We start from the raw sequence: 11,566 nt of genomic DNA on the forward strand, positions 1-11,566 counted from the left end.
CTCACTTCCCCAGCCCAGAGTTAGAGAGGAACGAAAATGCGAGACAGATAGAGAAAACAAACAAAACTTTTCGATCATTAACCCTACAACCATCTTAGGGGCCGGAAGCCTGTGATACACACATCTCCTCAGAGGCCGACAAGCCCCTGCACGCGGCTCTCAAGACCCTTTCTCCATAGGCAGCAGGTGCTTTAGTTTGAATCTCTGGAGTTCCTGCCCTGGGGATTCAGAGGTGCCCGAGGCCGGCCAGGTCACAGAGCTGGGCCAGCAAGATAGCCCGCGGGGAGGTGTGGCCCCGGCATCTTCCCCGACCCGGGATGCTACTAAGGCTAGAAGCCTAACTGAAAACCAAAGGAGCTTCCGACAAGGGGTGATGCCTCACTATTCCTGCAGCAAAAGGGAAGGCAGCCTTCACTTCCGCTGGGCCTCCACACAGCTTCACAGAGAGCACCCAGGGCTCTAGCTGACCTCACGTGGCCCGGCGATGGCGCCCGGCACGGGGCAGCTCCTCCAGGAGGGTGGAGGGCACAGCCAGATCCCTCCTCCCCGAGAGTGGTCCTCACAGGTGGGCGTGGGAGCGGCGCCCGGTAGGATGGCAGGATCCCAGAGAAACACGGTCACACTGCAGAGAGGTGGAAGGTGGCGCAAACACTGAAGGGATGGGAATTTTCACCTCGGTTTTGTTCCCACCTCCGTCCCCGGCTGGGGAATGAGATGCGAGTCAGGGGGCAGCAAGAGCTCTCAGCTGCCTGCGGGGCCACGCGAGCATCCTGACTCTCTCCAGGGTCCCTCCTCCAGCACTCAGGGGGCACGCTTCCCCGAGGGGAGCTCCACTCTAGAGAAAGCTTCTTAAAAAGTTAACTGAACTCCAAGACACGACCCTCTACTGCAGCAGAAATCAGCCAAGCAAAGGGCTCGAGGGCTTAGCTTTCCTTTCTGTGGGATCGGGCCCGCGACACTTGGACTTGGGAACAGCCCTTCCCGCACCCCACCCAGCCACGGGTGGTTCCGGCCTTTTTCTCTCCCAGGTCATCCTCTGGACAGAGCTCGGGAGGCGCTGCTGTGAAGCTGCCCACTCACCACCACAGCCTCTCTCCTGTTGACCTTGAGCCGGTTCCTGGGTTAGCGGAACCTCCCGCCAAGGTGAACGCACGCGCACACCCACACACATGCGCGCGCGCAGTGACAAGATCTCATTTCCACCATCTTTCGCTCTTCCTACAAAATCATCGCAGCCTCATCATGTGTAATCGGAGCCAACCTGGACCTACTTAGGAGGTACTGTTTCCCCTGGGAATACACTTTTCGATCTGTGCCTGTCAATTTAATCAAAACGTTCTCAGAAAGCTCATTTATGAGCTGAAGCCAGTGGTGCCAAATGGTGGCACGTAAAATAATTCTGGAGACTTCTTCTGGAAGAGGCGATACACGTCCTGTTCTAGGTAGCACCCCTGCCACTACACACACGCCTCTCCTTCCTTAAAAATGATCACAAAATAGCCCTTTACCTGGTGCTCTGAGTTCAAAAGCACACCTGCACGAGGGAGGGAAGTCAGAGGACAAAGCCAGGGGCCCATTACGCTGGCCGAGAGCTGGAGAGCCGGCTGAGCGCCACCGCAGGTGTCGGAGGTGTCAGGCAGCCCGGGGAGTTCCCTCTGAAGCGTACAGATGAAAGGCAAGGTGAGCCAACGGGGCAGCCGGACGCTCCTTCCCAGAGCTTTGAGCAGCAGAGCAACAAGCCAGCAGAGAAGCCGGGTCCAGAGACCAAATGGGATGAAGAAGCCTCGGCTCAAAGGGCACCTGGCGGAGGACGGAAATCAGGTTGGAGGGACCAAGCTGGATGAGGGGACGGGAGATCCGGGAGGGAGAGAGGAATGAAGGATGGAGATGCCCGGAAGACAGGACGTGTTCAGGGGGCTCTGGCCCAGCCCGTGGGTCAGGAGGAGCGTGAAGCAGACAGGCCCCTCCACGTGCTCCCATGACCGACCAAGGACCAGTACCACCGCTCTGCTAAGCAGAGAAGCAGGCGGCAGACCCGGGATGAAAACAGTTCCTGCACCTTCTCTTCAACTCCCAGCAGTGAGACGCCTTCAGCTAGAAAATAAATCTCTTTCAACTTCAATGGTAAAAACAACGACTGAAACAAGGTTTTTGAAAATTTTTCATCCATAACACAATTCAAATATTCTCATTTACATTTCGGCAAATCACCTAATCCTTCCTTTACCCGGCGTCATCATGGAAGATGACAGGGCAAGTCCCTGCTCTTAACCCGGCAGGGGGAGGGGGACATACCCAGCAGTGGATGAAGAACTGTACGAAGACACCAACTTCCTGAAGCATCAACCTGACGCAAAGATTCACGGAGAAGTGTTAACTGGTAGTCACTCTGAAAACACTGCGTGTCAAACCAAAGATCATTCTCTGCAGTACACGGTTAGCTCCACAGAGGTTTTAGGGTACCAGGAGGATTCAGAAACAGGCCAGGCTGTAACCCCCCACTCCCCCCCATCCCACTACAAGTACACGTGCTCTCTCTCCTCTGGAAACTCCGGAAAACCATAGAATTAAACTGAGCTTTGCCACTTACATCCCAAAACTTTTTACACATCATTTTTGATAGCTCTTCTCAACATAGTGTTTTCCACTTGGTGAACATGCCCTGCCCTTCACAAGCCTGAGGGGGCTCAGGAGCCCCCATTCTCCATGACCTGGAGGTGCCGTCCCCAGCTTCCCAGTTCAGCTCATCTCACAAGCAAACTTACTAATGTCAGCTCACCTCCCTGCGGCAGCTCCCTTTCCCTTACCAGATATCTGCTTCTAACAAGCTAAGTAAGGAAGCCGTATACTCCAAGCACGTCATGCCGAAAATACAGGCAAACGGTCTCCAAGAGAGACCCAGAGTGTTCAGTGCGTATGGGGTGTGACAACTTTTTACAGCCAAGAGGACTTTTTCTGTCTTGGTTCTCACATATTCTGAACAGCTGAAGCTTCCAGATCAGTTACATGCTAAGATAAGACATGCTTCTGCCTGCAACTCTGGGATGCGCTGAAATCCTAAACAGTAACCTACTGATGAAAAATGTTAACATTGTAACCAGAGACATTCATGACCTGCAACCAACACTGGGGGGGCTTCATCCAACAAACACTGGAAACTACCAACCTCTTGAGGATGTCCCATGGCAGAGACTGTAATAAATGGAGAGAGACAAAGAGTAAAGACATTTCCTAAGTATACTGAGCTGACTTCTCCAACTAGAGAACACTATTGTTAGACATCCCCCCCCACCCCACTTTTCACCAGCGGGTAAACGTAAAAAATGCTGCGGCCAACAGTTCAAATACTCTTTCCAGGAACACACTTTTCCTCCAAATTATTTGTATCAAGTTTAGAAATAACTTTCCTCCAAAACACCATATGGCTTTTCAAACAAGATACCTAAATGCACAATTCTCACATATATGGTATAATTTCAAATAATGCAACTCCAGTCACTATAATATTTGTATTTCAGCTAAAAGTCAGCAATTACTGACTGCTCACCACATTCACGTCCTCAGATTAGGCACTTACAACCAACCAAAAAATAGGTAGCCAACCTTTCCAGGAGAAAATATATGCATATTATTTAATACCTAGAAAAAGTAATAAATAAGCAAGTACAAATTATTATAATGCAAAACAAAGAGGAAATTAGTCACATGGAGTTTGAAGGGGAGGATTCCTGCTAACAGTGAACTCTGATGAGGTCCTGAATGAGGACCGACACTGAGGCTGGCAAGCTGGGGAAACCACCATGTACTGAAAAAACAGCAACACAAAGGGACAGAGGAGGGATGGGGTGTGTAGGTGTGGACCAAGTTAGGCCAACAACTATGGCTTCACTAGCCCAGACTAACAGGCCAACCTCAGGCAAAGGCCAACCTCAGGCAAAGGGAAGTCAGACAAGATATGCCTACATATCAGGGCGGGCAGAACGAAGATGTGGAACATTCTGCTTCAGAAGCATTTGTTTTAACTATTATATCCATTTTCATAAACAGTTCCCTTGACATCTAGTTTACACTCTCAGCATCTTTAGGTAAATCTCAAGCGTCGGCTCAAGCCCATGATCCCTAGTCACGATACCACAAATTCCAATTCAATACGTTTTTTCAGATCCTGGCAAAAAAAAAGCAAACAAGGTTCCAAAGGGCACCGTCACTGCAGAATAACAGATCTTCAGTAAAATGTAATTCTTAGCACTTCGTCGGGCTTGCAGGAAGCAAGGAAAATATACAAATGTCCCAGTAACTCCTCCAATCCAACCATAATGAATGAGACAATCATAAAAACAGACAAACATCAAAGATGAAGAAAGCAAGCCACAGACTAACAGGCTGGGGGCAGGGGTACCCAGAATACTTAGAAGTAAAAAAATATAATTGTTGAAATTAAAAACTCAATGGATGAGTTAAAGAGTGGATTAGACACAGCTCCTTAGCGAACTAGAAGTGAGATCCAAGGAAATACCCAGAACGCAAACAAAACAGAAACAAGGAAAGGGCAACAAGAGGGCAAGGATGAGATGGAATAAGCGCCTCCTTGGAATTCCCCAGGGAGAGCGCAGAAGCACAGCGGGATCTGATGGTGGTAAGATGGCCAGCAGTCCTCTACAATTGGCAAGGCACAAACCCACAAGACAAGCACAACATATACCAAGATTATTAATAAAAAGAAAGCCACACAGAGATACACTGTAACAGGACTAGAGGACACCAAAGTCAAAGAGAGGATCCCAAAGCCGCCAGAGACAGAAGACAGACCTCCACACTGACAGCGTCCCCAAGAATAACGGGGAAGCCAGAGGACAACGGAACGATAGCTTCAAAATGCCGAACAGAAATAACCAAGTAACTACTTTTATTTGGAATCAAGTCTATTTTTCAAAAATGAGGGCAAAAGAAAGGCATTTCCAGGTAATCAAAAAACTAGAGACCTTTCCACCAACAACCCCTCCCTAAAGAAATCTCTAAAGGATATACTTAAGGAAAAAAAAAAAAGAATCCCAGAAGGAAGTTCTGAGATAGAAGACTGATGATCAAAGAAACTGGTAAAGACACAGGCAAAGCTAAAGAAACACTGTCCCTATGCAACAACAACGCTCTACTTCGCGAGGGTTTTGCACGGATGATGATTAACACTGGCAAATAACAGCATGTAAATTCAGGGGTGGATCAGGTTTCAAGTATCTCAAGTCCTTGCACTGTCAGAAGCGGAGCTAAAGTATTAACTTCAGGCTTTATGTATGTAAAATCTCAAGAGCAGCCACTTAAAAGACTACAATTAGCATCTTCCAAACCCGGTCGGCGAGGTTTGAACACAGTTTCACCGTAGGCTCTGGCTGAAGCAGAACTGAGTTTGGCAAAAACAATGTCAAAGTCGTCAATGAAGGGTGGTGAAACCCAAGTCTTAGCTCAAAGGTCTCAAGAACAAGTTTAATACTTTGGGGGGGGGTCATAGATTCCCCCTGAGAAACAGAGGAAAGATGCTGGTCCTCTCCCCAAAAAAAAACACTCTTATTACTTGAACAAATTTTCACACCAAAGCAAAAGACTTTCCCCAGACTCCCCAGAGAACACGGGCCTCCCAGGCCTTGACCAGCTTAAAAAGCTGGAGAGAATTAAGTTGGTGTGGGAAACAGTACAGTTGGAAGTTCCCCCATCCTCGCATTAAAACCACATATGTGGATGAAGGACTAAGTGTTGGGCGTCATGTTTGGGGGAGGGGAAACTGGAAGTAAGTCATTCATTTAATTCACTCTTTCATTAAAATGTATTGAATAATTCAACAATTATGCAACTATTGAAAAATGTGAACTGTAGAAAAAAGGTCCTAGTTTTAAAAACTGTACGCGCCAATCTTACAATCTGGTGGACAAATACACCATACGATGAAGACAGCAGACAGACATTCCAGAAACAGCCCTTATACCTAACTACCGGGTGTTTTTAATGCTGCCTTCCTGGAATGACTCAGTTAAACACCGGCAACGGTCAACGGGCCGCAAAGGACTTGTCTGGTCCACCTGGAGCTCAACTTCTTCAAAGGCACATCCCGACCCCCTCAGTGTTGTCGCAAACAGACCAGTGCAATCCAGAGGCTCCTAACTCCACCCACATTCCAGAAAGAAGCTTTCTGAAGCGGAGATCCCTGTCTCCAACCAAACACTGAAAACTACAAGCTCGTGGTCTGGGCCCCAGAATCTGCATGTATTCTATCTTAACAGAACCCGCAATGATGCTACGTGCCTATAGATACACACAATATACAAACGATGACTCCTTATTCGCAGAAACTCGACTTAGACCGGCTCTGTGCGGCTCAAATACTCAGAACTGAATGAAGTATTTCCAATACACCATGAAAATACATTCAATAGTTAAAATCATTACAGAGCACAAGAAAAAGATTAAATGATTCTTAGGTATCACAGCAAGAAGAGAAAAACTTATTCGAGTACACAGGACCTGGAAGCAAATTCAAAGGAAAAGCACAGGTGATGTCTCCACACTCCTGCTCAGGCAGGAGTATTCTCCGCAATTCACATTTAAGAGTGTTAATGTTCGACACACACACACACACCACACACACACGTGACTATTACCACACAATCAATCCCAGCAGTCAAATAACGCTTTCTGCTTTCTTATTTGGGGGGATCTCAACCTCAAGAGCCAGCTAACCACACACGGCAGATGCTGGTCCGTCTTGACCCAACAGTCACGGGGTCTCCTCATCTTCGTGACCAGCATCTGGACCACACGTGCGGATCTGACTTACAACTAAAATTCCTGCGGTGCGCGGGAGAGGTGCAATCTCGTCCCAAAGTAAAGGAGAAAGATTCAAAAGACTTAACTTTCCCCCAAATCCTGATTATCCTACCAAACCAATCAACTTGAAGACACGTTTTATGAGCCAGGTATCATTTCATTCTTAAAAGCTCACTTCCATTTTTGATTGCCTGAAACATGCATGTGTTGGATAAATATTTTCTCAGAAGGCCAAGACGGGAGCATTGGGATCTTCCTGAATTTTAAATTAAGCGACTACAGTAGTTCTCAGGGGGGAAAAAAACCCACCCCCGCTGAGAAAAAGGAATGATTAAGATAAACAAGAACGCTGCTTTCATTGTTATTAGATTCCTGTCTCAAAGCACATGAACTCACTCTTCTGGTGGTTATTTGGCCACTAGATAAATTAAGATTCTTTTGATCTTTTCTCTCCTTCGGTGATATAATCAATATAATCAAAGGAAAAAAGGTTTGGTTTCAGGGTTTGAGCGCAGTGTGGTTTTTTCTTTTCCTTTAAGAATGGAAAATAAAGATGTTTCATAGGGTAAACGTAACCACTTAACACCTGGCTATAGCGTTTTATCAACTCTAAACTGCTTTGACATGCTAATGTCATTCAGGCTTCACAATTCTTTGAAGCAGTGATTATCATTCCCATTGTACAGATGAGGGAGTTCAGAAGAGACAGTTACTTAAGACTTACAGCTCTTCCCTTCCCAACATAGAAGGGGAAGAGTGCAATCCACAACGTCTGGCTCTAAGTCTAGAGCTAGGATTGGAGCTAGAAGGCCTTTAACTACTGCACGTCCCACCTCCGTGTGCCCAAAACCCCAGGAGAAAACTCAGGTCCAGAACAGTTCGTCATCTAAAGCAGAGGCTAGCAAACGAAGACCTGGAGGACAAATCCAGCCCACTGCCTGCTTTTGTGGAATCCATGGGCTAAGACTGTTTTTCACATTTTTAAGTGATTTTTTTTTTAAAGAGGAAGACTATTTTATCACATGTAAAAATGACATGGAATTTTAAGTTCACCGTCCATAAACAGTTCTACTGGAGCATGGCGCTCGCTCCTCTAGGGCATGGCCGATGGCTGCGTCTGGGCAACAAAAGCAAAGCTCAGAAGGGGTAACAGACTGCCTGGCCTGCGAGGTCTCAAGTATTAATAACTATCTGGTCCCTTACGTAAAGTTCGTGGACCCCTGATGTAAAGGATGCGTGTCTTTTTGTGAAGACTAGAAAGTTCATAGCATGGGTAAATTTAAAAAAGCTGTCTTCCCTGACCCCAGCTGCTGGAGATGCAGGGGGTAAATCAATCCTGTCCTTCAGCGAACAGTAGTTCCTCCAATTCTGGGAGGGTGACGCTCCAGCCCATCTTCTCTAGGCTCTGTTCCCTTATTTTTTTATTCACAAGGCACAGTTACAATAAGCACTTAAACATTTACTATCACCACATACCAGGAACCATGCTAAGTGTTGGAGATCTCATTTCTTTTTAGGTGAGAAAACAAAGGCTTCGCAGTCAGGTAACTCGCCCAAGTTCACGGGGCTGAGGCAGACCCGTGCTCTTACCATGCCAAGTTACTTCAAAAAGCAAAACTTTGAACCTCCTCCTCTGCCAGTATATCCCTCTGGAATTGTGGAGTTGGAGGCCAAACATGAAACTTCTCCTTCGATTTAGGCAGAACTGGACGAAACCAGGCAACTCATGCCCCAGGACCCGGCTACTAACCTACCTTAGTGTTCCCGCCCCCCAGACAAGCTGCCAGTCAGTGCTTACTGACAACTACTATCATTTCTGCCTCACAAGTAATACCGCCTTGATTACAACAGTACAATTCTGTACCTTTAGAAGCAAAACCAGGCCTCCAGGAGGCATGTTAGATCAGGTAGAACACAATAATAACCACCACTTTCTAAGCGTTCTCTCTGGGAACCACAGGTATGCTTTACACGTTTTTTTCATTTAAACTTCACAGCTCTATGAGGTTAGCTTTGATCCCAATTTTACAGGTGAGGACACTGAGCTTTCAACGTTAATTTGCTCAAGGTGACAGGGTTGGATTTCAATACCTAGGTTTTCTGACTCCAAATCCAGGCTCTCAATCGCTATGCAGAACTTTCAAATATCAACTTTCAATCCTCATATATAGTCACAGTGTTGCCTACAAGTAAAGGATAAGTGAGAAAATTCACCTTGAAATATACTGACCACACTATTTACTGTCACCTCAACTCTACTCTTACAACACTTTTTTCCAAAACTAAAACTCAGAATCAAGAGTTCAGTTGTGCAGGTGTGTCATTTTTCTGCAATGTACTTAGTTCTTCCAACAGATGCTCTTTGAGGGCATGCACCATTCCCGTCCCTCATCCCTCCCTAGCTCCCGACAGAACCTCCATAGGGTAGGCATTCAATAACACACTGAATGAACACAAACTTTGTACAAAATGTAACTTATAAATGGATGCTGCCGGGAGAAGGGAAAACCTGAAGATATACAGTAAGCAAAGAAAGAACTAAATTTAGTTCATAATGCACTGGTGGTAAAAGTGTTGTCTTCAGAATTTTTTACACATGAGATACAACCTATGTATAAGGTGCTACCCTCACCCACACACTAATGGAACAAGTTGACTTATTATGTATTTATAATCACAAAAATGAATGACGAGTGAATACTCAAGCCTCAACTCTCAAAAAGTACTCTAATGTAGAAACCAAAATCCCTCATGCTCTCACACTATGTACTTTCCCAACTGCGTGCCTTAGCCTCTACTTCTGGGCCTTTCCCAAACACAACACTTTCCTTCCTAGACGGGAAGCTTCTTGAGAACAGGGAGTGTTTTTTTTCCCTTTAGTACCCAAATGACCCAAGATAGTATCTTGAATACAGTAGGGCACAGCTAATGTGTGAAATGGTTGAACAGAATGGAACATTTTCAGGGCCAGCTAAGGTACACTGACCACGTACAATATAAGGGGAGGCCAACAACCTTACCACTGATTCTCCAGAAGGCGGCCTCCTCCTGAGAACTTTTGCGAACACTTGCTTTTAAAACAACAAAAACTTGCTTTATAAAAAAGCAACAAGAAGTTGCTAGAAGGCTATCACTGTTGGCAACAGAGCTCCATTCTGTGCCAACGGCGATAACATATCCACAAGAGAAGACCCCTCACAAGGCTCACCTAGTCCTTATTAAGGGTTCAAAGGGGCCAAGGGGCTCTACTCTTTACAGACGCTTCCTTAAGACCTAAACACCCAGGTCCCTAAACGCATCCAAGAGGTAAATCAAGAGTATGCTGAAGTTTTAGTCTCTTACGAAGACCTATTTACAAATACGTATACGCAACAGAAGAACCATTTGTCCAAAAGAACAGAGAGCCTTCCAAGCTTCTGTACTCCCAGGAAGTCGACTTCGCAACACGTCAAGAAGTTCCATCGAGGCGCACAAAATGTGCCTCAAGACCCAAACTGATAACCGCACCACTTGAAGTCGAAGCTGGCGGACCGATCGCCCACAACTCAAGAGTTCCGAGGGTGCCCTTTCTCACTCGCACCGCTGCGGCGCAAATGAATGACGGTGTATCAGCGTTAAATTTAAATTTCCTGGCTCCGGCCACAATGCTAACCTAATTAAAGCATGTGGTCAACGCTTAGCCTTCTCGGTGCGATGTTGTGCATCGCTCAGACCAGCAGCAGAGTCGGGAGACAGTTGCACCCTTCCTCTCGCCCCCCCAAAACCGGAGGCAAACCCTCCCCAGAGCGCTCCGCCGAACGGCCAGGAAAGCGCCCCCGCGCCGCCCACGGACCCCGCCCGGCGGCGCCGCGGGCTCCGCACCCACCGCCTCGCCGCGGGCACTTTGGCTCCGTCCGAGCAAGTCGCTCGCGTCAGCGCTCCTGCCCCGCGGCCGGGACCCCCGGCCCCGCAACTCGGGCGCCGCCGCCGGGCCGGGGCGCACGCGCTTCCGTCCAGTAAACTGCGGCCGGGGGGGAGGGGGCGGCGGGCCGGCCGTCGGGCGGGGGCCGGGTGGGGCGGCGGGGCGGCGGGCCGGGGGGAGGGGAGGTACCTCGTACAGCTCCTCGGAGGCCATGGTGGGCGGTGGAGCGGGGGGCGCGGGGCAGGGCCGGCGAGACGCCGCGCAGCCGGCGGCCGACACTTTGTTTCAGTTGGGTCCCTGCGTGGCCTGCGCTTCCTGCTCCGCTAGGCTCCGGCGCCGGTCGGGCGCGGACCGGCGCTCACTCCTGCCGGTGCGGGCCGCCGGCCGGGTTGTGCGCAGGAGCAGCTGCGCAACGCGCCCTCCGCGCCGCGCTCACTCCCCGGCGGGCCGGCTCGGGCTCAGGCTCATCGCGCCGCCGCGGGGCCGGGCCGGGCTGGGGCGGGCGCGGCGGCGGTGCACGGCGGCGCGCTGGCTCCGCGGCTCCCCCTCTCCGGTGTAGTGCAAAAAGCTTCCTACTTGCGACCGAAAAACCTGCCCCGGCTACTGAGCATGCCCAGTGCGGCCGCCCGGCCCGGCCGAGCCGCGCTCCCGCGCTCCGGGTTTTCGTGCCGCCCGCGCGGGGGGGCGGGGCGGCCGGCGGGCGGGACAGCCGAGGGGAGCGGTGGGCCGCGCTCCGGGCGCGGCGGGCGGCCGCGGGGAGCCGGCCGGCAGGAAGGGGAGGAGCCTGGGCTGTGGGCGGGGCCGCGGGAGGCGGGGCCGGGGCTGTGGGCGGGGCCCGGTTCGCCCCAG

At 49.4% G+C, this 11,566-nt stretch overlaps 1 protein-coding gene across 2 annotated transcripts in view; it reads right to left on the reverse strand.

Annotated features, from left to right (window-relative positions):
- The window catches only part of CDYL (chromodomain Y like), a 153,229-nt gene extending 141,945 nt beyond the window's left edge, over positions 1-11,284 (reverse strand). For both annotated transcript variants that reach the window (XM_082848041.1, XM_082848040.1), the window contains exon 1: positions 10,907-11,284. Coding sequence is in view for 1 of the 2 variants with exons in the window: in XM_082848040.1 (XP_082704166.1) it covers positions 10,907-10,930 (24 nt within the window). In the remaining variant the exon portion in view is untranslated. The remainder of the gene's footprint in view (positions 1-10,906) is intronic.
- Between the last annotated feature and the right edge of the window lie 282 nt (positions 11,285-11,566).

Source organism: Leucopleurus acutus, assembly GCF_964270905.1.
Source record: "Leucopleurus acutus genome assembly, chromosome: 10".
In the NCBI taxonomy this organism is placed as follows: Eukaryota; Metazoa; Chordata; class Mammalia; order Artiodactyla; family Delphinidae; genus Leucopleurus; species Leucopleurus acutus.